The sequence below is a fragment of the Gobius niger genome, assembly GCF_951799975.1.
Source record: "Gobius niger genome assembly, chromosome: 18".
Taxonomy (NCBI): domain Eukaryota; kingdom Metazoa; phylum Chordata; class Actinopteri; order Gobiiformes; family Gobiidae; genus Gobius; species Gobius niger.
The window spans coordinates 23,602,556-23,629,676 of NC_136869.1; the positions used below are offsets into that span (position 1 = coordinate 23,602,556).

Genomic DNA, 27,121 nt, shown 5'->3' on the forward strand with positions numbered 1-27,121 from the left:
TTTTAGATTTTGAGGAAAGCCAAACTGGAGAAAATGCTCTCGGTTTAGGCGAGGGTTCAGAAGTTAAAGCAGTACTAAGTAACTCATGCCCCTAGAGGCCATAAGCGCCACTGCAGGTGTCGTAGCATGTTGCGTTTTTTACTCATTAATTGTCCGTGGGAGTAAATACTACGCTGACAGAAAAGACAAAGGGAGAGAGGGAGATTGTACTTCCAATTACAACATTGAGATAATTTTTGTCACTCAAACTTGGCTGTAAATACTGTTTAATTGGCGCTAGCCCACAGTTAGCTTTTCCCGTTAGCCTGTTAGCTTCGTGATTCCATTAGTGTGTATTGGGGCTTCCGGGTCGGAGCAGGGTTTTCTGACACCGATCATCCCATTAACACTTGTATTACCTCCAGAGGGACTACAGAAACGATTTATTTCGGTAAACAAGTTACTTAGTTCTGCTTTTAGTATCGGATCGCGTTTAGTTAACCCCAAACACAACACATGTAGTGACTTCAAACCTCTATAAAAGCAGTACTATGATGCAACCCTTCATTACACTCGTGATAAGTCTCTCATTGACGGGACAAAAATAGCTGCTGCATTAGATTTCACGCCCCGCCGACATAATGGACCTCCTTTTGGGCGCCATCAAACTCATTAAACGCGGCGTGACGGCACATCGACACTCCGTTTCAGAACCGCGTTGACTGATGAAACCTCCTCCCCGAGCGATTTAGGCTTGTGGTTTTTTTTTTTCATTCCCCCCCCTTGAGTCCATTACACCCTCCCGAAGGACACAACCTGAGCAATTTGGCGTGTTAGCAGAAAGCCGTGCACTTTCTCCTGTCTGGAAGTCAATTAGAGACGCTTGTTTGTTCCCCCAAAGTTGATCGTCGAACTGACCTTTTTCACGGGGGAAGAAGCTTCACCTCAAAGATTAGTTTGCGTAATCAGAAAGTCTTTTCGGAAAGCGCTCGGGGGAAAAAAAAAAGCGAAACAATCGGCGCTCGGCTCGCCCCCGGGGGATATTTGTTTGCAGTTATTTTGGCTGCGTAATTACCATATTGATTTACTTTCGGACAGGCGAGAGAGTCACACTAAGGGCAGCGGATGGTTTTGTAAATAAGTGTGAAACAGCACAGGCTTCATTTGCTGCCTCTGACGGGATCAACAAATCATGACCTCGTATGCAGTGAGTTTAAAGCTTTGGACAAACTGTCCTCACTGTTTGGAGTCGAGCAATCCATTAGATAATGTTTTTCATGGGATTTAAATGTCTCAGTGTTAAGATTTATGGACTAGTATGAAACCAGCTTCTAGCATTAGGGCTGATTTATAAAGCCCTCCTTCCAACCATGTGCATGTTCAAGTACAGATAGATTACAGTATCTAACCGACTTTCTTCCTGTTTCTTCATGTTGATGGTGATGATGACAATTGTGACAGATTTACGACAACAGTCAGGTTTATTTCTATAGGCAGGAGACTGTTGTGTCTACGTTAGTGTTTTTTAACCTTTTTTGAGCCAAGGCACTTTTTTTTTTCATTGAAAATATCACAAGGCACACCACCAGCATAAAATAGCCTATATTCACAATATAAATCGTTCTCATCAAAGTGTCTTGAATCGGAACGCTAGCCAGAATGCCACCGTAACACCTGTCGCATCCATGCATCACTAATTATCTTGTCTCAAAGAAAGGAGCTGCCTGCTGCCACTTACCGATATGGAAGAGTATTACATGGTGACTCTGCCAATCACTAGACAGCACAGAGACTCGACATCAGCACATTATTTGCGGATAATAATTCATTTGTTCTAAATATATATATTTTTTAAACCAAATAGGTGAAATTGGATAATTTCCCAAGGCACACCAGACAATCATGCCGCCACAGTGGTTGAAAAACACTGGTCTACGTGTTGACTTTGTAGCTATAGGATGGTCATCCGGTAACCAACCACGCAGCTGTTTTATACACTAAGTACAGTTTCTACTATTTCCAAAATACAAACATAAACAGAATAAATGGAATAATCCACATTAAGATAATACATTCATGCAAAATTAGAACAGATTTAGATTCAACATCCCCTCCTTGTCTTTGGTCTTTCTTGCTTCGATGTCATGGAGTTGCACACCGTCTTGTCCACACCCCGCCTCATTTACATGTGGGAACATGCGCTGATTTAGTCCATGTGTTTGTTTGTATAGTTAATTGTCCCCGTAGGGAAATGTGTCCTCTGCATTTGACCCATTCTTCGATGCCTCTGGGCCGACGCGTAAGGAGCAGTGGCCGACGACAGGGCGGCGCCCGGGGACCCATCTCCTGGTCAGAATCACCTGGCTGGAGGATTCACCTATTGTACATGTTTTAGTGGTAGGGGAAACCGGAGCACCCGGAGGAAACCTACGCAGACACAGGGAGAACATGCAAACTCCACACAGAAAGGCCCCGTTCAGGTGGGAATTGAACCTGAGACCTTCTAGCTGTGAAGTATGAGTGCTAACCGCTCCGTGCCGGCGACTGCTCAACGCCATGGATGTGCCGCCTTCCCCTTAAGAAGGTGGAATTATGGGTCGTGGTGTTATTGTGAGGTCTTGCTCAGTGCTGTGATATGTTTAACTTGTGATTCAGCACACGCTGCACATGCTTTTATCATGGATTTATTTAGTCCTTCATCTCACCTGTCAAGTGAAAAGCAGATATAGTCATTATCGTCACTATCTATAGATCTATATTTATTGTACATGATAAGGCCGGCAGATGGTAGAGCGAGTCGAGGTTGTGGCTCAGATTGTGGCTCCTGTTGTTGTGCCCTTGGACTAGGCACCTCCCCACCTCTCCTGTGTATGAATGCAATGTGTGAATGAGTGATTGGGGCCGATGACACAGAACAGCAGCCTCGCCTCTGTCAGTCTACCCCAGAGCAGCAGTGGCTACAACTGTAGCGTACCACGACAGAGTGTGGAGTGACTGGCTTGTAAAGCACTATAGAAGTGTATGCTGCTTCTATTATGATATGTAGTAGGTATCCAGGAGGTTTTTGTACACACAGCGGTGTCCTGGGAACAAGGACTTGCGCGGAGGCCAGGCCCAGAGGATACAGGACGTAGAGCAGCACATTCATGAATCACATATTATCTGATTTTAACCATCACTGACCAAATTAGTGATTGATTGTGAGGTTTGTCAGATTAGGAGCTGCAGCTTTTCTTCAAGTTGTTTTTGTATAATTGGGCTTGTATCTGTGTCTAATGTGACACAGTAAATTAAATAAAAGATGATTTGGTAGTGTTAAAAACAATCACACATGAGAATGATCAAAGCTACACAGACACACAAATGAAATATATTTCCAAGGGAACAACATGTTTTGTAGTCATTGTTTATCACAGAAAGCTCTTAGTATTTGTCTGTATCCATCCACACTGTGATAGTAACGTTAATTCTCTGTTGTTTCCCAGGTTAAAAGGCGACCTTGCCTACAACTACAAGGGACCGCGGACAAAAGACGACATCGTGGAGTTCGCCAACAGAGTGTCGGGGTGAGTTCTTCATTAGCTGTCCCGGACGACAGGGGAAATATGCACAGTTAATAAAGCCATCCAAACGCGCTTATCAAAGCCGGCCATATTTGCTGGAGGGCCCGGTGGAGGAGTGGCTCTCGCGCTCCGGTCTAAGCCCCTGGATCCAGCGGCCTGACAGATTCTCCTCCTTCAGGGAAATCTGCTTCAGATCCGTGACAGAGGCCCTGATCAAAAGCCTGGCACGGAGACAGTCCAGGGTGTGAGGAGAGGAGTGGCCTTTAGAGGGCACTGTGAGCACACAAATGAAGCGACATTGTTATTGTAGACTTATTTTCTTAAAGCGTTGACACATGCGGGCAAGCTGAGAAAAGATAAATACTGAGAGAAAATAATGACTTACTCACAAAATCAGTAATTAAGGAGAGGCGCTAAAGGCAAAACAATTTTCAGGTTTTGGGCCAAATTGGTAACTTAGCATATACACTCCCACCTGAACCAAGCACATTTTCTCCAGTTCAGCGTTACCCAAATCTAAGAGCGTCCTGAAAATGCAACAAAAACGAGAAGAAAACTAGGATGACAATGCAACAAAAAAGCGGTATCAGGTGTGGGTTAAGAGGTTCACACATAAACTCTCACCTGTAAACAAAAAATACCTCATCATGACATTATTTGTTAATAATGTTTAATTATTCAATGATTTATGTTTCTCCACAGATTTATTTCAGAAATTGAAATTTCAAGGGACATTTTTTTGCATTGTTCTCACATTTCTCACATAATTCCTAAGCCTTATTTAATGAGTTTGAAGGCCAAATATTTGTACATATTTGTTTTATTTCAGATTTCGTTGGTGAAAATATTAGATATTTTGGTCATTTTTTGTCACAAAAGGCTTTATTTTTATTGAAACCATAAAATGACTGAAAACTTGTTTTATTTATGCCACTAATCTACAGCAGAAGTTTCAAATTGATACCTATATTTATTAAGTGTCCCTCTTCACCGGCAGTGTCTCGCCTTAAAGGTACTTTATGCAACTTTTTATGCTTGTAGTGACCCCAGCGGCTGTATGAGTGGTCAGCATGGCGCCTTTACTTCCCATCACAGTGGTTTCTAAGACGCTCCAGGATGTTTTGTATGTTTTCTGGTGAGAGGCTCTGTCCGCAGTGAAAACCCTCCAAAAAATGGATCCTGGAGCATTAGAGACCACTGTGACGGAAAGTAAAGGCGTCATGCTGACCACTCATCCAGCCGCAGGGTCACTACAAGATCAAATACACACACAGATCAATATTTTTTCCCCACATAAAAAGTTGCATAAAGCACCTTTTAAATTACAAGTCTAAAATTGCAGAACCAAAAACCACTTGAAACTTAATAACGAAAGGGTAAAGAGAAAGAGGTTATGCAGGTGATGTCACACATTACAACAGCATGGCAGCGGTAAGTTCTCCATCATTATCGGTTTCCCTGCAGTGCTTCATGAGGGACAGTCTTTCCATTGGCTCGATGCACAAACTGATGATCATCTCACCCGTTGTTTGGAGGCAGTGGCGGCAGTTCCACAGTGAGAATGGAGAAAACCATTAGGCGAGTTAGGTTTTTAGCCAAATCGTTACAACGAGCTCTATGGGTGACAGCTTCTCCAGAACGGCAAAAAAAAAAAAAAAACGGTTATTGATTTTGCACTTTGTTAAAGGCACTCGGAGCTGCGTTCCCATTTCCTGTTGTTAATGTTTGTGCTGTTGTTTTTAATTGATGCTCGGCACAGACGATTCCTCCAGTCAAGTGTTTACATCCAACAGAATGTTTTTAAAGGGATATTTCAGGATTTTTGACATAGGGCCTCATTTCCTAGTTATCCAGAGTGTTGCTGATTTCTGGAGCTATTTTTTTTTTGTAATAAATGCAGTTCTTATATTTGAAGAGTTTCGTGGCGCTAGGCTAACGCAAGGCTAGTGCATTTCTATGGTATCAGCTAGCCTGCATTAGAAACAGTCTGACCCGCTCCACAAAGCACCTGAGGCAAATCACTTATAACGCCAGACTAACCATATTAACGTCTGTGTCGATAGAATAATTTTTGTAATATAACCGACCTAACAGATCACTCCGCCGCTGCGTAGCTTATACAACCACGAAGCTAATGCTGCTCAAATATAAGTTATTTTAAATGCAAAATGGTTCAAATTGCTCTATCGAAACAGACATTTATATGGTTAGTCTGGCGTTATAAGTGATTTGCCTCAGGTGCTCTGTGGAGCGGGTCACACTGTTTTTAATGCAGGCTAGCTGATACCATAGAAATGCACTAGCCTTGCATTAGCCTAGCGCCACATAACTCTTCAAACAGAAGAACTGCATGAATTACAAAAAAAAAAATATCTCCAGAAATCAGCGACACTCTGGATAACCAGGAAATGAGGCCCTATGTCAATAATCCTGAAACATCCCTTTAACACGTCCCAGTGACTTCCATCAGTACCTCTCTGTCAGGGATGTTTCTTAAACTATTCATTGATTTGTGAATGACATGGCTGATGCTTATTGGGCTTATCGTTATTTGGAAATCAAATACGTTTGTTTTCGGCCCCTTAACGTCCTCTATAAACGCGCTATATGTTTTTTACTGTCGGCGTGTGCAGCCTGGTTTTTCCCCTCCTTTAAGTGCCATGTTTATTGGCCGATGGTAAAAGTGTCCAGATGTGTGCCGCTGCTGCTGCTTCTTCTTTATGACACAATAAAAGGCATTGTTTCGGTTTCTACCATTGACAATGATGTCTATTCACCGGATTAAACATTCGTCTTTCATTGAGTCGTCCTACAGACCTGCAAACCTGCTTTTTGTTTATCATCTTGTATTGTTCTGACTCCATGTCCGCTCCAGGCCGGCCATGCGAGCGCTGCCCAGTAAGCAGATGTTCGAGCACATGCTGAAGCGCCACACCGTGCTCTTCGTCTACGTGGGAGGAGAGTCGCCGCTCCGGGTACGTCCCCATCCCGTGGCTGCTTCTTTTTTTGACCTCCTTAACCCAGCGCATTTTCTCCAGTTCATCTTTACCCAAATCTAAAAGCCTCTCGACTGGAGCTTACAGTGTAGCGCCTCCATTTGAAAGCCAAGAACAACAAAGCTGATCATAACTTTTTTCGTCGCGTGTTTGCTGCTTATTTGTCACATTTTTAAAGCGTTTTTGTATTTTTTTTGGTCATGTTCTGGTCACTTTTTCATCACATTTTTTATTTTTTTTGGGTTGCTTTTTCCATCACTCTTTAGTCAAGTTTTTTGTTGTGTCATTGGCCAGTTTTCCAGCATGTTTTTGTCACTCTTTTTCATTTTTGTCCCTATTTAAAAAATAAAAAAAAGCCCAATGTTTGCTCAATTTTTTTTAAACATTTTTGCCCCAATTTTCTTCTCATTTTCCAATTTATTCCCCCCGTTTTTGACCATTTTATTCCCCTTTTTTTGCCACAATTTCTCCCATTTTTCTCCCAAATTATTCTCAATTTTTCACACATTCCTTGTCGCTTTTTTATTGTGTTAATGATGCTTTTTTTCACCATGTTTTTGTCGCTATTTTGCCACTTTTTTTGCTTTTAGACTTGGGTAATGCCAAAGAGAAAATGCGCTTGGTTAAGGCTGGGGTTAAGAGGTTAAACACGCACAGCTGCTGTAACCACGTATTGATCCTGCGGCCGCCTAAGTGCTCTGCTGCTCTTTTTAACAGTGCTGTGTGTGTTTGTGTGTGTGTCTTTGTGTGTGTCTAAACACGGTCGGCGTGTCAAAGACTGAAACATGACTGTGCTTATGTTTGTGCCGTTGCAGGAGAAGTACAACGATGTGGCGTCGGAGCTCATTGTCCACACGTACTTCTTCTCCGCTTCAGAGGAGGTCTTCCCCGAGGTAACCAACACAAACGCATGCTACAGGTTATCAGTGTAGGGCTGGGCAGTATCCACCAGAATGAATATCTCAATATGTTTGGGGACTTTCTCGATAGCGATGACGCAGCGCTATTTTTTGGAAAACTCAAAAATCATCAACAGGGCATAAAAAAACACTTTCCCCCTTTTTTTTTTTCATTTACATTTTTCTTATTTAATTTTTTTCTTACAATTTTTCCCACCGATTTTATTTATTTATTTATTTTTACAGTTTTTTTGTTGCTTTTTTCCCTATTAACCACTTTATTTATTCCCTTTATTTTTTCCCTATATCCACTTTTTTTTTTTTTTTTTTTCTAACGATTTTCTCCCATTTCCCCTGTTTTTATTTATTTATTTATTTTTGCGCATTTCCCCTCACATTTCTTGAGACTGGAGATAAACTTGATATTGTCAATTTGCATATCTTCCATAAAGCTATTTCGATATAATCTTTTAGACGATACTGCCCACCTCTAGTCATCACACCAATTAGAATCATTTATCTTATATTTCAGGGGCATTATAAAGTTGTACAGGGTTTCTGCGGGGCATTAAAAAGCATTTCAAGTCATTACATGAATTATTACAAAATTAAGGCCTTAAAAGTCTTTTAAAAGCATTAACCGCTTACCCCCCTGCCTTAACAGAGCACCTTAAAGTCTCCAGTCAAGAAGCCAAACTGGGGAAAATGCGCTCGGTTAAGGCGGGGATGAGAGGTTAAATTGGTTTCAATCTAATTAAGTCTTAATGTCTCCGAAAATGCATTTTTTCTTTAGAGACAACTTGCTCAATGACATTGCTCAACTATTTTTACTGCATACATTTGTCAAAAACACAAAAACTATGGTCTCAGACAGAAGTGCGGCCCCCCAGGCTTCTTGTTGAATTGTCACATCACCAGAGATGGTGTTTCATATTTCTACACAATTCTAACCTCAAAAAATAACATTTAGGGAAAAAGCTGGTTTTAAAGTTCCAAGCCTAAAAGAGTGTGTGGCACATGGGTTAAAACTCTGCTAAATGAAATTTTCGCTGCATTGACCGCCGAGTTTTGGACACCCTGGGTCTAAAACCAATTCATCTGCAGATTTGACTTTTGCTCAAAAGTTTCCCGTTGTGTCCAATTTGGTTTGAATATGAAAGTTTCCCCTCATTCCCCTGTTTGATTGAATGGTTATAAATCTTACAAAATGAAATAGGCCAAGATGTTTTGCATTTGTGACAATAAAATATAGACTTTAAGCACATGGTTTCTACAGGTCTGCCACCTGTAGAAACCATGTTATAGGACATTAAAGGATTCGTACCTGAAATTGTGCCTAAATTAAGTCACTATTGTGCTTTATGCAAGTATGTGGTAATAATCTCAGACACAATCTCAAACCACTGTGCACTATTGATTAAAAAAACAAAAAAAAAGCTAACAAAAATCAACCCCATCCCTCTGCTCCCCTTTGCTGTGCAGCAGTTTCAAAAAAGAAAAATGTGGTTAATAAGCTCTAAAAAGTCAATTTTGCATTATACTCCATCTTTAAAAAAGTATTAAATGGATTTAAATGGCAGTCAATTTTTATTTTATTTTATTTTTTTTTATTTTCCCCCCAATTTCAGCTCAAAAGTAGTATTGTGTTCAATTTCCTTCCTTAAAAGACTCCAAATGTTGTCCTTAATGCAAGTTGCTCCTTATTACATAAGGCCTGGGCGTGTATTATGTGATAATTTGATCCTGATGTCATGAAAACATGTAAAACTAAAATGTGATGGTGACGTCAGTATCCAGAACCCGTACAGTGACTGCAGACCCAGCCATTGCTTTCTGTTCTATAATTGTGTTTTAGCATAATTATTAAAGTTTCCGTCTGTGGTAAATACCATTCATCACCCGGATGCAGACCGGTACAGCCTCCATAGGAACACAATTATTTTCTTTTCGTTATATAATTTCTGTTGCACTGCAGTTTGAAATGAGGCACTGAAATTCAATTTGTTTCGCAATAGGTCACTGAGATGGGGTAAAAACAAACGGCTGAGGCTCAGTGTTTCTTAAACAAGTTTATTGAAACTTTTGGTCCAGTGTGTAAGATTTAGATAACTAGCCTACTGGCAACATGTTTACAGAACGACGAGTTAAAGCCACACCATGTAACATTTCACCCAATAAAGAGAATAAAATACAAGCATTTATTAGACGTTTTGTTGTTGAAAAATAAAGCGGCTCAGCTCTCCTTTGATTACCCACTGCAAAATTAACATGACCTGTATTCCACAGTGCGTCTTTAATTCCTCCCTTCCGGAGCACGTGCTTGGTCACTGCTGAGGCGAGCTGCGCATGCGCAAACGCACGAGAGAGTCCGAGGTTGAGATAAATAACAGTCCAACATCAGTGGAAATGAGCCACAACTGCGGAACTATTTGCAGGAACAATCTAAAAGCATTGTGAAGTAGAACTAAGAAAACCCGGACAGCAAAACCATCTGTGTAAACCTTGATTTCCATCCATCCATCCACCCATCCATTTTCTTCCACTTGTCCGTTGCTGGGTCGTTCCCCTTATGGCTCCTCCTGCAGGTGGTAGGTCCACAGAAGGACGGCCTCACGATTCTAACCAGGCCTGTTGATCTCTCATAAGGGGCTTCTGAACCGCTCTTTGTCTGACCCGTCACCTAGGACCTATTTGTCATGGGAGACCCTACCAGGGGCACGAAGCCCCGGACAACAGAGCTCCCAGGATCATTCAGGTGCTCAAACCCCTACACCACGTTAAGGTGGCGGATCCAGGAGGGGAACCTTAATTTCATTATGAATAAAAAGGCTAATCGCACTCGCTATTGCTAACGCAGCTAGTGCTAACGTCCACAGCAGCTTCTAAATACTCTCTCTGAGGAGGCTCTGCCTCTGCTAAAAACATCATTATTGTGAGGAGAGAATTACCTTTGCTTTGCTTCCATGTCACCTTTAGAGAAAAATCAGAGCGCTAAAGTACGTCCTTCAAGGTAATACAATTCGCGAAAGCGCAATTTGACTCAACTTTGATCAAGCCTGTATTTCAGGAAGTGAGGAATTGATTGGGTCAGATTCCACAGTTCCACAATGGGAGCAATTACTGTGTTCAAATGCAAAATAAAATCCAAATGACCTGCAGTTTCATTGTGTCTAATGTCATCAGTCAAAGACCCCCATCCAAGTGTTCACAGTCAACGTGATTGTGCAGATGCTGAAAACGCTTCTAAATGAATCAACTCCCACATTCCCTGTAATATCAAGCGTATTATTGCAGAAGTGTGGGTGTGTCGGCGGGTAATAATTGTGTCGTGTTACCCTCCTGATCATCCCCCTCGTTCCCCGCGCTGCCTCTGCAGAAAAGAGGCTCCTTCCAGCACACTCGTCCCATATTTCGCAGGTGCACACAGGAGGAAACCCAAAAAAAACAAGCATAATTGATCATTGTGAAACGCTCCTCTCTTGATTTTCAGGAGATGACTCTGCCGGAGCTCCCCGCTGTCGTGGTCTTCAAAGATGGCGGATATTTCACGTACGATGGTGAGTTTGAGTTGTTTTTCTTTTTCTCTGTTTGCGAGTCTCCATTCGCAGCAGTGCGTTTCTGATTAAGCCCCGAGAAGGTGAGTTTAGAGTAAAGAGACTCCCCGCTGCCACACTTGTTTTTGTTTCGCTTGGTTGCTAGTCTCTGTTGGTCTTCTTTCATCATTAGAAGGAATAGTAAACGTCCCCAGAGGTGTATTGGGCCCATAACGATCCAAGGAAAGAAAAAGGCCTGGGATGAGTCGTGCGATACGGGTTAATCACATTGCTAAGCTTCAATGATTTCATGTTTTAGTTCATAAATGTTCTTGTGTGAAGCATCTCCAGCACAGTATCAGCACATTCACGAGATCAGTGTAAAACGTTGTCCAGGTGGGTAATTCTATCTTCTCTGTTTAAAAGCTATTCACCTGGACTTATTTTGCCAACGTTTTGCTCCATCCTGAGAGCATCCTCATAGAATGTGCTGTGGAATGTTAGAAAAGTGTTCGAAAAGTTTAAAATGTGTTGTAGACATAATTGACAACCGAAAATGTACAGCAAAAGAAGTGAACGAAAGCATCAGGAAAAGGGCCTTTAAGAAGCATTTAACTCCACTACCGTCAAAATACGAACTTTTTTTTTACTGATAAAGGATATTTGGGACGACAGTGGCCCAAGTGATGAAGTGGTAAAGGGTTGTCTCTTGATCGGAAGGTTGGCGGTTCGAACCCCACCTCTCGCAGAAGCAGCGTCCTTGGGCATGGCATTTCATCCGCCGCCTGGGGGAATGTGGTGGCGTATGAGTAAGAGGAGGGAGGCTGCCAATCTGCCCTATCACCAGTCAGTCTGCCCCAGGTGCAGATATGGCCACAATGGCACGGTTCTGCAAGGCTTTAAAAAGCATTGCAACTGATTCCAACTAGCCTTAAATTTGAATTTGACACATTGAATGCCACGCTGGTTTGGGGATTTAGCTGTATCCAGGCAAATTTTCGTGATATTTGTAGCACCACAGCATGTTCTCTGTTATAGCTATATAGCATATTGAAACATGCTATGGCTAGTTTGAAAGGTGAGACTCTAATCTCTCCGTTGGTGAAAACAGTTTAAGAGAAATCCTAGCTAAAAAGAGGCTATTTATAATCAAAAACACAGTTTTTTTTTCTGGAAACAGGAAAAGCCTGTGGAAACAGTTGCATGTTTTATGCAACACTCTCCTTTCTGATTAACTCCCCTCTCCTCCTCTCTTCTCTGGCACTAACGTTATGGGAAGAGGCAAATGCCTAAATATTTCAGTTTCAAGTCAATTTTCAACGACAACGATGTTGACACGTTTTGAAACACTGCATGCTGCCGTGGATCGATCACTTTTTATCACGTGTGCCTTTAAACAGCCTGGTTCTCGGATTGAAGACTTTAACACGGTCTTTCTCAGCCGTCCTTGGACCGATTGTAATCATTTAAAAACTCAGAGAAACTTTAAAATCTCAACTGTTTCGATCTGTCCATGGGAAGCCGCTCTGCAAACGTGCTTCAGAGAGTGAGAGAAGAGTGTTGGCTCTGCAACTTCACTACACAACACCACGCTCCCTCGGAAAAAAAAGAGAAAAACGCAGTAATATATATCAAATGTCCAGATCGTGACTTTTCACAAGATTTTGATCATCATTTATTTCACTTCTGTTCATCACAGAGCTCCCAAAATCACACATAAGGTGTATTAAAGTCACTAGCTTTATAGTAATAATAAAAAAATAAAAAAAAGTTTTTTTCCGTTTTTGGCACTCAATGTTTGAAGTGCAGCGCCTTGAGTTGAAGTTTTAGCTGAAGCTTCTATAAAATGACTGCCCATTTTCTTTTCTTTTTTTGCTCATTATTTAACGTTCTTCACTTTGCTTTTAAACGTTCAAATGCTCCATAATTCCTCTGTTTACTAGAACAGATCCAAATCTTTTCAAATGATAAATGTATTGATTTCTTTTTGCATTTGTGGCATTAAAAATGTGTCGTTGAAATGGCATTGAAAGTCTGACTGGCTCTCTGTATAAACCGCAGAGTCTGGAGTGAATGAATCTTTATCAACTCAAGGTTTGTAATACCAGATTTTTGTGATGAATCATGGGTTTTATTTTTAGGCATGATGCCCGTCTCTGCTCATGAAGCCTCCGCGTGTGAGGGATGTTTGTTGATCATGTGTTTTCAGACGAGGCTTAGCAACAGGCTTACACGCTTCTCCATCACATTTGGTACTTGGTAATCACTTTCTGACTGGCTGTTTGGGTAACGTATATCCCTCCACTTTGGTGTTCTTGTCATGGCAGCCAGTTTCCAAGCTGAATCACGCCTGCCTTAGAAAGCTTTATTTTCAGCGCTTATATTCTCCTACTTTGCGTCCAACGACCTGTGTCCGCTTTTCATCTGCCGCCAACGCTGAGTTACGGTTACGCCTCAACCCCGTCTTAAAACGAAACCGAGGAACCGCCCGCTATTGTGTGCGGCGAGCCCTGAGATGTAGCCGTGGTTTTGGACGCACATAGCAGGGCAGGGCGGACAGGCCGGTCTGCGTGGGAGGGAAGGACCACAGTTTAGGCCGAGGCGAGGCCAGGGGTTGCCCACGAGAGGGGCCAGGCTCGGAAGTAAGAGACTGGAAGATTGGGTTTGACACGGGAGGTCACGCAAGACGCTTTTGGATTGCCTGAGGTCACCATGATCCACTGGATGTTGCGGATAGAAAGTTTGAGGAGAAATAACTTGCGGCTCAGAAACTTGGCGCTTGTTTTTCCTAAAGTTTTCTGTGGTACTAGTTTGGTATTGGAAAAAAAGTTTAGGTACTACAGATATCGAATTAAAAGTATCAAAAGGAGACACTGAAAATAAAATCTTATCTTAAAAGCCAAGTTTGGATGCCTCAACCTCTTAACCCCCGCCTGAACCGAGCACACTTTCCCCAGTTCAGCTCCCCCCAAAACAAAAGAGCGACAAAGAAACAATGACAGTGACCCAAAAAAGTGACACAAAAAAAAAACCACAAAAAGAGCAACAGAATGAGACAAAAAAGTGACACAAAGCAATGAAAATGTGTCAAAAATCGGTGACAAGTGAAGATGTAGCAATTTTTGGAACCTTTTTCAATCTTAATTGGAAGTCACACTCCAACCATGAAAGGAATATTATTGCCTTCTCTACTTTAATAGCTAGAAGGGGAATACTATTAGAGTGGAAATCAACGAACACCCCTAAAGCCTCGCATTGGTATAGGGACCTCTTGCTCTTTCTCCACCTGGAAAAGATAAAATATGATTTAAGAGGCCAACCTTCACAATTTGATGCCACATGGGGGCACCATGATAAACTATACAAAAACATATGTTTGTTTTGTTGGGGGGGAGGGGAAAAAAGGGGAAAAAAATCAAAGACCTTTGTTGTGGCTTGTTGTTCTGACAACAAGCAAAAAAAAAAAAAAAAATCTGTGACAATACAGCAATGAAAAAAAGTGACGACCATGCGGATCAAAAGATCTGTTTAGATGAGTGTTGTAGGCCTTAGCTTTCAAATGAGGCGTTACACTGGCCTAGAGGCTGTGACCCTTTAAATTTGGGTAAAGCCGAACTGCAGAAAATGGCGGGGGTTAAGAGGTTAAAGGAAGTGACTTATCAGTAATATTGTCCCATTTTGCAGAATTTTCCCCCCATTTTCCCCTATTTTTTCCTCCATTATTCCCCATTTCACACATTTCTTGACGTCGGAGATGAACCCGATATTGTATAAAAAAACAAGTATCATGAAAGTACTGGTACCCAGCCCTATAGAGCACACAGTACATTGTAGATTAAGGACTTGTAGTAGATTTGCTTGCTTTTCCCATATTTGCTCTGTTTCCATATGTATACAGAGAAAATACTAACCATGTTTCCCAATGTCTATTCTATTGCTTTGCTCCTGAAGTTATTCACCGGTCCGGTTGACTCCTCTTGCGATTTATTCTGCCTTTGGGCAACATCTCCAGGTTGGAACGTGGCTGTAAGAGTTTCTAATTAGTGGGAATGCTGCCAGTCAAATTTGATGTTTTCCACCACTTATGTTTTGACGGTATAAATTACACACGAGCTGATGCTCCAAAGCTTTTTAATGAGAGAGGAAATTCATCAAGAGCAGCATAACATAATGCAGAAACAAATCAAACGGCACAAAACCTATAATAAAGATGACTGTAATTGTAAACACACGTCAAACAAAGAGCCTCTGCTTATTGAAAATTCAAATCTGCCTGACCTCAAATGCACTGGTTGTAGCAGTGGTGTTGTCTACATCAGTGGTTCCCACGGGATGTAGCTTCGGAATCAACCTTTAATGCCCCGTGACAAACCACGACCCCCAAAAGTACTTAGTTTAAACTTAAAATGATTAGCAGTTCTGTTGGTGTTGATCTTGCATCTTCCCATAAATAAAGGAAATGATCAATAATAGGGTTTGGCAAAGGCCGATCCTTTGAAAATGGCCCCACCAGAAAGCTTTTCTCAATGCAGTCAAGTTGAGGCTCGTGGAGTGAATTGAACATTTGCAGAGGCAGAGCTGAGAGGGGAAACAAGGGACTGGGGCCCCTGAGGAAAAGAAAAAGAACAAACTGAAATGGTCCACTAAAATTCACACTATACCCATGAGAGAAAAAAGAGACTACACCCCACAGTATTGTAGTCATAGGTATACATTTATGCCATATAGTCTTTTAACTCATTGACTGCCAGCCATTTTCAAATCAGAGAGCTCCCCACTGCCGGAGGTTTTTCAGGATTTTGACAGTTTTTTTCAAGACCCACAGAAAATTTAGGTCTGGGTCTATGTAAGAAAGATTAGACTCTCTTCTTTCATAAAAATGTTTGTTTGTACCTCTTTCCGTTGAAAATAGGTGAAATCACCCAGAATGCTGTTTTCTGATCAAAAAGCTGAGAAAATGAAAGAGCAATGCTGCCACCTAGTGACTCAATGAAAGAAGTTGTAGTTCATTTATTGAGTCACTAGGTGGCAGCATTAGGCAGCACAACTAAGATTTTAACACCAGACATGCTCAAGGCTTTGCTGCAGCTGTTCCAGTTGAAAAACCTAATTGACTGATTGATTGACAATCAACGTTCAGATTTCAATTGCCGTCTATAGACGTCATTGGCAGTCAATGAGTTAAGAAATGCTGAGGTCCACAAGCAGAAGCTGGGAGATCCTGTCTAACTTTCCCTTACAATATTCAACATGGCAATGAAAGATCCAATGCTAGTTCCATACGGTGCTCGGAGCCATTTACCCACAGTTCATCTCATCAGTATGAGCTCCCCGCGCTCCTCGAGGATATCCTGGATGGGAACGCCTCCGCTCGGCAGCTGGAAGCGGAACTGCAGGGCGTCCAGGCACAGCGTCAACACGAAGGGGCCCCAGTAGTGGCTGTTGGGCAGGTTGGGGCCCCGGTGCGTGGCCCTCAAGACAAACTTAATCTCCGTCAACGTCTCCAGGCTCAAATCCGCCTGCTCGACCTGCCCGTTGCAGAAGGGCGGTTTGCAGCACCAGAACTGCCTCAGGAGGGGCTCGTTGCACTGGACTTTTACGAGAAACACCCCGCACTCCGCAGACTCCTCCAGGACACGGATACGCAGGATGTCACGGATCGCCATGGCAACGTGCCCCGCCAAGGACTCTGAGGATTTATGGAAAAGGTTGCAACGCTGATTTGTCTTTGATCCTTCTCACAAGGCAAATTTATCCTGCCCTGCAAAGTAAAGAAGAGTTTTAAAATATGACTGTGGAGAATGTAATATGGATGACGGCGGGATGCTTCTGGGGTCTTAAAACTATTCCGTCGTACAATTTCATCTCAAGAGCGGAATAACCAATCGCTGTAAAAATCAAAGTGATGTGCAGATCGAAGTTGTGAAGATTCATGCGGCTTTCGCTGCCTTTTGCAAATGTGGCACTACTTGTTCAGTCACCAGTGTTTCAAATATAAAATCTAAGGGGATCCAACCAATCAATTTAAATCACCATTTTAATTGTAGGAATTGCAAAGGTCATTTTGGAAATATGTTTATCTCTGAAGGAATCCGGACTTGGCTGTTTAAGGTGAATTGGGTTCACATGACATAGCTAGGTCTGGGTATTGCCAACAACTTCATGATTAGGATGCTTATCATGATTCAAGTGCATTGTGATAGTGTCCATTGTACAAAATATATTCCACATTTTAAGAAAGATCCTATAGGTGCACAAAATTGAGGTTTTAATTTAATATCAAATCAAATTCACTTTATTTATCCGTTAGGAACTTCAGTTTTTGCTGAATAAGCTCAGCGTGAAATGTAATCCATTTATCTGAGTATATAGAGTGCAGAAAAGATGGTTAGAGACAAACAAAGCAACCTAACGTAAGCATATTTGCGTATCACTATACAGGTGCCTCGATTCGATATGCGTAACGTCACGTACTCCGTAACGATATATTTCAGATACGACATATTGAGCACGGCCCTAGATATAACATGATGGAGATTTTTCTGTTATATTTTTTATTTAGATCAGTATCTATGTCATCACTGGGTCTATCAACCCGACACGAAAACGACTCTCATGTCTGCTCTGTATTATGCTTTAGTATATTTGGAAAGGACTCTTCCTGCTCTCCCTCGAAAATGACATCAAATTCTGAATTGTCCTGAACGCAACCTATTGAAAACACGTTGACATCTTAAGCTCTAAGTGAGACAAATATCTTTCATTCTAAAACAGATTTGGACACTTTTTGAAAACCTCTGCGGTGCAAACCCAAACAACTAACCTGTGTCCACTTGGTATTGTAAAAATAGATGTTGTAAAAGTACAGTATTGGTTCATTTGGTTTCAGATCTTCTCCTAAGTGACCCGTGAATGAAATCACTGAGAAAATATCTACCCACCTTTGAGAATTCTTCTGAATCTGATCAAAAGCCCCTTTCTTAAACCGCGTACGTGCCCGTTAAAAGTCAAAAGTCTTCATCTCGTTAGGCCCTCACCTCCAGCGACGCCGATCGGCCCGGGCGACATTAGAGAGCGCCGTTTGTCAGCCGGCGTGCGCCCTCCGCATGTGGTCGTTCGCATCTGGCGTCCCCGCTGCGCCGCTCCCGACTGCCGCACTCGCGGGACGAACATGCAATCTTCTGACACTCGCTTTGCATGGCGCTCTGCCTTTTAAATGTTTATCCAGTTAGAACTCTGTGGCGACATTTGCATCAACAGCCTGCAGCCAGGGTTTACAGCACCTGTGTGATGTGTGGCTGCTCGCTCGTAAAGTGACGCACTGTCATCTCAGCACAGACAGGTGGTTAATCTTTAGGGCTTTTTTTCCACACCTTTTCTCTGTGTAAAGAGGTAGAGAGGCGCCTGTTGATTTGACTGTTGGATTTGAGGTTTATCTGGTCGCACGGACAGGGAACCAATCAACAAAGGAGCCAACATCGACACTGGCAGAATAAAGAAATATGTTCGATTGGAGAAAGGAAGCGCTGCCATGTTTTGGAGACGGCAGTGTGCCTAGTTTCATTGCCATTTCATGAAACATTAGCATTTAGTTCAATATGTTGAAGTTGTTTTGACTCTTATATACAAGATAAAGGCTACAGGCTAAAAGTTCATCAGAAATATGACAAAGCACAAATGCACCTGAGATTGCTGTTTATGATTTTATGTATTGAGTCCACTGCGCACATTTTTAATGACTAGAATTTAAAGGCGCTACACCAAATTTTGTTTTTCAATGCATTTTATTCACAAAGATGAATATTTGATATGACCTTTTATACTGTTGATCGTGGTGCATTTCTAACAAATTCATGGACTTTCTTCACACAACTTTTCCAACTTTCCGACAGCAACCAATAGGCGAGGAAAGAACTTTTCTTTGGTCCACATGGCGGGACACTGCTGCGATATTCCCTAACTGCGGTCTAGCGTCACTTTAAACAGTATTTACAGCCAAGTTTGAGTGAAAAAAAAAATTCCATTGTATAATTGGATGTACAATATCCCTCTCTCCCATCGCCTTTCCTGTCAGTGTAGTATTTACTCTCCAAGACAATTAATAAGTTAAAAAATCGTAACTTGCTACGACACCTGTAGTTGCGCTTATGGCCTCGAGGGGCAAGAGTTACTTAGTACTGCTTTAAGTTTACTCCATCAACATGTCCTCAAGCAATGCCAGTTTAGCGTTATGTGATTAAAAAAAAATGAAAAAATACAGTTTTCATGCACCATTTACACAATATGTTCCATTCTTATTAAACACAAATCTCTAAGTAACAAAGGTGTCAGCAAATGTGTGTTGAAAGAAGACTTAAAGAAAGATAAAATCAGGACCAAGACAAGTAAACACCGAAATTGGGAAATGTTTAACTGAAACTGAACTTTTAGACAATACATGTTCTGTTCATTGTTTGTGATGTGTGGATCCCAGTCCGATGAAGACTTTAGTGATGTTGCGATTATAGATATGGCGTCTTATATCACAATACGATATTTCTTGAGATATATTGTGCAGCACTAGTTTCTAAAGTTTCCCCTGTGACAACTCTTGAGAGGAGTATCCTATTTTCTACCATGCTATGTAAATGGGGAGGCTTGAGGAATGACAGTCTACTATAATATGTCTATGGGAGGAGCAACACGGTCATGGTGATGTAAGACAACAATTAGCCTCACTATCATTGATTTAGTTTGTGCTTTTACGATGACCTAAGTGACAAAACAAACTGCTTGAAAAAAGAACTTTTAAACTAATACAAGAGACACATTTTTTAGCTTATGAGTGTAGTGGTCTAAACAACAGGTTATCAGGTTTTTAAGAAATAAGACCCCATTGTATTATGGTCAAATAAAAAGAAAAACAAATTGCAGTCTTTCTTTTTGACTGATTGCAACCCTTCAGACTGTGATTAACTCTGCAGCCCTGGTCTAAGGCTGTCAACATATGTCCTCTGCTGCCTTTTTTGTTGTTGTTGAACCACAACACAAACACTGGTTGTACTTCTCCGCTCACTTGTGTTTGAAATTCAGAAAGTTGCGATTGCTATTCACAATTACAGAGTTGTTGATCGCCCGCTGCGATTGTGCGAGGCGCACAATCGCTGGACTTTCCAAACAAGCCCTTTCGCTTTGTTGCACCATATTTGACGTCTTTCTGTGGAGCTTTGATTGCACATCGCGAACAGTGGGACCCCTGTTTGAAGCACATTGTTAAAGTACACTTCACCATTGCGGCTCATGCATAATTTATTGCCTGTATCTTTCAGTCTAACACAGAGAGAGCAACAATACGGCTTTTTGTTATTGTGGTTGACTTGTGTGAGAAAAAAAAAAAGACTTGATATGAACCCTGCTCATAATCCTTTAGTTCGAGGCAGTGGAAGTTTAACCTTATGGTAAAGCTGCCAGGCAGACGGATAAAGTGGAGCATTAAAGAGGCGGGCTGATTAACAGGCCTTGAATGTGATGACAATGTGAGAACTGAGGGAAAACAAGGTGGAGAAACCCTGAGGACATTGTGTAACTGTAGCCGTGCAGTGTGAAAAACATCAATCGACTCATGGAAATATTCAAGTTCCTGGTGTGGCTCTTCAGTGTTTACCACAGATGTGTCGAGTGAGACTATAGGGGCAGAGGCGATGATTAGGAGTATAACAATGGTGTAACACGGTGCAAATATCAGAGGCTCCGTGACCTGTGCCATGTGTGTGTCATCACTCACCGCTAAACTGAAGGCTGTAGACGGTCCTCACCTGTACAGCTGCTACATCCTCCAAAAATACATGAAATCGTGTCCTTGTAATAGTGTCTCCTGTTGAGGCTGCGGTAAATTATAGATCCAGAGCACGGCGCATTGACAAAGGCTCAGACAAATGCGTAAGATCCAATCCTGGTCATAATCCGCCTCAAAAGCTTTATTTCCAAAAAAAGGCCCAGCAGAATGTTGTCCAAGAACAGCCCAAACACGAGCCTCAAATCAAACGCGCTGCCAGGTGAGTGCTTTATCTGAAACTGAAACTTACCACTTAACCAGCACATGGCCCTTTTGCGCTGCTTCTTTTCTTTTTCTCTCTTTTTTTATTTAAGTTTAGAGCGCTACAATTTTGCTTGCGACTTTACAATTGCACATTTTATCATAAAGCAGCTTTGAAAGCATTGCCAATTTTATTCCGAGACTATAAACCATGAGCTGAACCGCTACACCCCTAGCGATCATTGTTTATTTAAAAGTGACTCTTTACATACTACTTTATACTACTTTTCCTTTGGGCGACAGCAGCGCATATAGTAGAGCGGGTCGTCTCATGATCCTAAGGTCAGGGGTTCCAATCCATTATAAGACTATATCCACACGAAGCCAAAGTTGAGACCATTTACCATTTATGATTATGGTTAAGGTGCTTTTAATGTATCATACAAATGTACAACTAAATGTGTCCTCTGCATTGACCCATCCTTCAAAGCCGCAGGGGCGACCCGTATGGGATCCTTCTCCAGATGTCGAGCCAGGCTTATGGTCAGACGAGAATAACATAATTTCATAAATTAGAAGAAAAAAAGTATTGCTTGTCATGCTTATTTATTCTATATTTAATTTTTAGATCATGGGTACAAAATTTGACTAAGGGTGCATTGGGGTGGAACGATATACAATATTCTCACACCATTGGCATCATGAAGATAACTGCCTTAAACACACAGCTCCAGAGCAGTCCAGTTATGATCTGATTATTCTGCCATGTTAACAGTGTTCATTCTGTCGACTAAAATATTTTGCTCTTAATTGAGACGATAAGACAAAAACTGACTACGATATTTTTGACGATTAGATTAAAATCATCCAAACTTGTAATGACCTCAATTAAATATTTTAAATGTCAAGTTGACTAAATTAATCTTGCATTCAGTCGACTAAATGTCTGTGCAATTTTAGTCGACTAAAACTAGACTAAAATCGAATTATTTGACTAAATCTTGACTAGAACTAAGTGACATTTTGTCCGTGGCCCTCTGTGTCCCTCCCGTGTTTGTTGCTCCCTTTCATTTGCATGGAAAGCCTTGCAGTGCCATTAACCTTCACCATGAAGTCTGTCGGCCTCCGCCCCAGCACTCGCACCTCTCCGACGCCTGATCACTCCTCAGCTCCGCCCAACCGTCTATGTTGATTTGCGCTCGGAGCCCTCATCTTTCAGTGCGCCTCCTGCTGGGCGAGCCGTGCGCTGACAGGTTCCCGTAGAGCAGCCCGTGGAACGGCTAAGAGAGCGAGTCCAATTTGAATCAAGGTGAAGGAGGTCGAGCAGGAGTGGAGCTTCATCAGGCCGTGGCGTCGCAGTATGGGGTCCTCGTGGAGTGCCAGCTGTGCTCTCTCCATGGAGAGGTCTCTGGAATGTTGCCTTCAAAATGTCAGATCAATCAACATCTCACCTTAGCAAGCACGCAGAGTCCTTTCTGCTGCTGTTCATCTTGTAAAATCCACTTTATTGAGTTTTTTTCTTGAGCAATAGAAGTGTCCTCCATATTCTTAAAGGCCATGAACAGTCTCTGGAGCCGCTCAGGGCTAATTAACTGTTTATTACGGCGACACGGTGGTGCAGGGGTTAGTGGAGATCTCGGGTTCAGTCCGGGATGAGGCCTTTCTGTGTGGAGTTTGCATGTTCTCCCCTTGTCTGCGTAGGTTTCCCCAACACTAAAAACATGTAAAATAGATCAAGATGATTGAGAATGTGTTTGAGAGTGTGAGTGTCGGACAATCGATGGAAATTAGCCTAAGGTTACAATCCAGTGTGGCGTGTTTACATGCATGAGTCCCATGTATGTTCATTAACATGCACTGTCCAAACCAAATAAATAATCAATTTCTTTGTTTGTTGTTGTCTTAACATCACGGCTTGTGTATTTGTTTTAAACACAGTCCATTCTCGCTGTTGCCTGCAGAGGCAAACTTTCTTTTTGGATTCACGACATGGTTTACAGCTTTAGCACGGCCTGACAAACACTCTTTGAGCAGAACTGCTCAGAGCTGGTCAGAAGGTGGATTATTGGCTTTCAAATGTGGAGAACATGGTATAAAAGTTTAAAAGCTGATTTTGCATGATATGTCCACTTTAAGTTGGTAGATGTGGCAGGTTTATAAACTAAGTATGCGTAGTTGTTGATTTTAAATTGTTGCAAATTGCAAAACAACTGATTCTTTTTTTCCTCTCTGAAATACGTTTTATTAATTTTCAGTTAGTGTTTCAGTGTTCTCTGTTTATGCTCCGGGGTTGGTGTGAAAATGAGGACTCGAAATTAAATTTATGATTTAAACCTAAAATGCAAATGTTTGCTGACACATTTTTTGGTTACAACATCGTGCACTTTTCTATTGCCTTCCATGAAACTACAGAAGGATTTCTGTTATTACCAGGCCTTGAATTTTACAAACAAAAAGGAAGAAAAGAGGATGACCACATTGAGTATATTTCTGATAGCATCACAATCAAAATCTATATTCAGTGCAACAGTACAAGTTCTAATACAGCCGAGTAAATGATTGGATGCAAAAGAAATTGAATAACCCACGTATTAACATCTGTTGCCTTAATGTGTTTTTCTTTTCTTTGACTTCGACAGCACCTCTCAAAGCCTGACTCAGCAGCCTGTACAACCTGCGCCTTTCAATACGAGCACTACTGAGTCATTACCATTTTAATGGTACTTGGAGCAATGGCCGTGGGGTTTCAAGAGCATGTTCGGGTTTTAGGCTGTCGTGTTCAGTGTTATGCAGCGCGCCTTTGTCTCCACTGGGGGCCGAGAGCTTAAGAAGCATGTACAAGTCATCACCGCTCTCGTAATTGCTGAAACAAGGAGCACAAAGGTCAGCCGAGCTTGTTAACATGTCATTATGAAGGCTGTACTTGACAGTAATTATTCATAACCTTATGAAACTCTCGTAATATGCTTTATTTAAAAGGACTCTGTGAATGATTGCATAGATACAGAGGGCAACGCATCATCCTCAGGAGCATGGCCTCGCCCAGGGGGAAGGAAGCTTGTTCTGGGAATCCATTTATTAGACGTTTTCTGGCGGACTATAAACATAGCATACACAAAAAAAGTCGAATCGGTTTATGTATTTATGGACTGTTGAACCACTTTGCTCCTTTTCATTTAGTTTCTGTATGTTTATTTCATAGATAAGAAATTCATAATACAGTGGTCCCTCGCTATAAAACGGTTCACCTTTCACGGCCTCGCTGTTTCGCGGATTTATTTTTACTACAATTCTGCATTCTTTTTTACAGCGTATGAACGTAGAGTGAGCCTCCTCTCGCTGCAGAGAGGATCTTTTGTATGTCCCGTCAACACATCAGCGCACACCAGAGTCACAGCAACACAGGCCGGGCATGAGCGGGTCTGACTCCGACTCCGCATTTACTTTCTCTGCACTTTTCGACCAAAATAAACAATGCTAGCATGTAGCGCTCACCTTCTGAAGCTGAAACTGCTACGATAAAACTTTGGTCGTAGCTACGATTGTCTCTTAGTTTGGGTTTTATATATATATATATATATGGGTTTTTCTAAAGCCGATGTACACGGCTGATATTTTTGGCCGATTTTCCCAACTGTCTTTTCTATAATCCTGTATATGATGCTTCTAAATAATAAAAAAAATATGGTTGAACTGTGGCAGCAGAGGGCGCTTTACTAGAGGCAGAGAGCTGATTTATTCAAGACATTCATGTTTAGTTGATACTTCAGAGAGAGCTTGTTTTAAATACAAAAATCATCTGATTCCAAAACAAAAAATGCGAAGTTTCTGTGTCTTTATAAGTAAGTGCGTTATTTGTCATTGTACAACCGTACAATGAAATTGTGCTCAGGGGTTAGTCCTGAGCCACTGCGACTGAGCGCGCCACCACTGTGGGTCAACCTGCCCAGCATGTTTTTGGAGGTAGGAGAAACCGTAGCACCCGGAAGAAACCTGGCTGGCTGCCTTCAGTCTCCTCTGATCCTCTGAACGGTGCATGTCTGGGGTTGTTCTTGTTTCAGAGCATGGTGTCCTGCACTGGTCAGCTCCTTCTTCCTCTCCTCCTGTGCAGCTCCCTCCGCTCCACAGCCTTTCACCATCTTCTGGGAAGAGTTTAGCAGTTAATCTGTTTTATTCTCCAGTGAAAGTCCATTAGCCAGAACTCTAGTAGGGATATGTGGCTTAGGTGTGAGTCTTGCCCGGATACCTCGTCCTTTGTCCCTTTTTTGTTTCCTGTAGCTCCTCTTGTGACGCCTCCACTTTGCTGCAGGTGTGGGGGCTCTTGGTGCCTCTTCAGTGTTTCAGAAGAGGACATTTGTAGGTCTCAAATGTCTTTAGCCCATAAGCTAGCTTTTTGTTTACTTTTAATAAGCTGCTTTCTTCAGGACCATCATGGACTCTATGTAGTAAAAAAAATCAGCTGAACCTCCACAAAAAATGGGAACACAGAATCTACAAATACAGTTTGCAGAAAAAGCCATAAAACACAGCTGTACCGAGAGAGATGGAGGTTGCCGAGATGTACAAACTTTTGACTGTTTCTCAGTTCCCCTGAGGTCTAAGAAGTTGTGAGAGGAGTCATTTTAAAGCTCTATCTGAGCTCTTTCCAACCTAAATGGAGCTATCAGCGCAAAACTGAAACTAATCACTTAACGACAAGGTGTAAAACATTTAAAAATGTATGTGTTTTTGTTTGCGTAGAGAGATATTTTTGACTCTCGTCTCTCGCAACTGCTTAATTATGCATCGTCACCAAATATAAAATGCCGGCCTAAATTCTGTCAAAATGATGTGTGGCGAATCATTTACAAACCCAAATGTTGTTTTTTTCCTTTTAAGGCCCGCAAAATAAATAAAACGTGTCCACTGGGAATAGGTAATGCGTTTAATGTTCGGGAGTGGGTTACAGACGCGTTAGTCTGAAATATTGAATAGATTTGGTTGCGCCGGCTGTGATCAAGTGCTCCGCTGTACCGTCTCCACAAGGTCTCACTTATTTAAATGGCTGGTGGGGGATAGTTTGAAGTGGGAGAGTGGGAGGTACGTTTGGACTCATCTAGGGTGGGCGGGGGATGGAATGGAGAGCAGAGGAGTGTTTTAAGTGTTATTTCTACTGATCACCGAAACAATTTATCGCAGGGATGAGTGAGGAATGTAACAGCACGGGAAAATGAGGCTGTGCGGCTGTTTTGTAAGTGAGAGAAAGGCCAATAGAAGTTCCAAAACTGGCACATTTGGAGTTCTTTCAGGCCTCTTGACTGCAGCTCTCGTCTCTGTCCTCAAAGTTTACAGAGTTTATCCCTGTGTCTGTCACAAACCCAGACCGGTGTATTATCTGCAAAAAATGACCCGTGCCGCGTCCTTAGCCTTTGCAGACCAGGGTGCGAGGTGGAGCCGTGGGTGCTCTAGCGCTCTCTCAGACCACAATAACCAGCCTTTAATCGGTCAGTTGGGACAGTTTGGGCTAGATTCGGGACAAAAGCTTAAATTTCGGGAGTGCCCTTAACTTTTTGGGACATAAGGTCACCCAAGACTCACGTGATAAGGTTGAAAATCTGAGCATGATGACTGAGGGCAGGAAAGAAAGCATCCAGAGCATTCAGTTGAACAGAACCGAAGTTTACTTTAAAATAAATGTAGTACAACATACAGTATATAACGGTTAGGACTAGGGATGCACGATAATTATCGGCATTTTGGCGCCATCCCCGATAAAGCCAATAAAAATAAATTCGGCCGATAATTAGGCCCGATAATTATAAGCTCAAACTACATTGAATCTGCGGCTCCAGCTCGCTGCCTTTCTCTCTCGGCGGCGCCACCCCGCACGTCCTACAGCCCGGAGCTGCTGCAGACTCAGGACTGCACATTTACAGCAGCAGATATACGCTCTCCACGGCCGACTTTTGCACGCTTTTAGCTGAAAAATACGACGAGTATTCCAGTGAAACAGCGCAATGCAGGCTATGCATACATAATTATCGGTGTCATTATCGGTTATCGGTATCGGGACATGTGGAATTATCGGTTATCGGTTCAAATTGGTATTATCGTGCATCACTAGTTAGGACTGTGACAATATATGGATTTTACGATA

At 42.0% G+C, this 27,121-nt stretch overlaps 2 protein-coding genes across 2 annotated transcripts in view; one reads left to right on the plus strand and one right to left on the minus strand.

The window, feature by feature from the left end:
- The window catches only part of tmx3b (thioredoxin related transmembrane protein 3b), an 81,078-nt gene that overhangs the window by 10,144 nt on the left and 43,813 nt on the right, over nt 1-27,121 (plus strand). The window contains exons 6-9 of the mRNA XM_079575955.1: nt 3,465-3,545; nt 6,418-6,517; nt 7,354-7,431; nt 10,928-10,994. Of these exons, the coding sequence (XP_079432081.1) occupies nt 3,465-3,545; nt 6,418-6,517; nt 7,354-7,431; nt 10,928-10,994 (326 nt within the window). The remainder of the gene's footprint in view (nt 1-3,464; nt 3,546-6,417; nt 6,518-7,353; nt 7,432-10,927; nt 10,995-27,121) is intronic.
- Nucleotides 16,279-18,365, minus strand: LOC306977596 (uncharacterized protein). The gene is made up of 2 exons (XM_079575990.1): nt 18,008-18,365; nt 16,279-16,731 (listed from the first exon to the last, which is right to left on the minus strand). The coding sequence occupies exon 2, from the start codon at nt 16,634-16,636 to the stop codon at nt 16,280-16,282; it is 357 nt and encodes a 118-aa protein (XP_079432116.1). The 5' UTR covers nt 16,637-16,731; nt 18,008-18,365; the 3' UTR covers nt 16,279.

Coding starts and splice junctions, on each gene's coding strand:
- LOC306977596 (XM_079575990.1), bottom strand. CDS start 16,636: ATGGCGATCCGTGACATCCTGCGTATCCGTGTCCTGGAGGAGTCTGCG.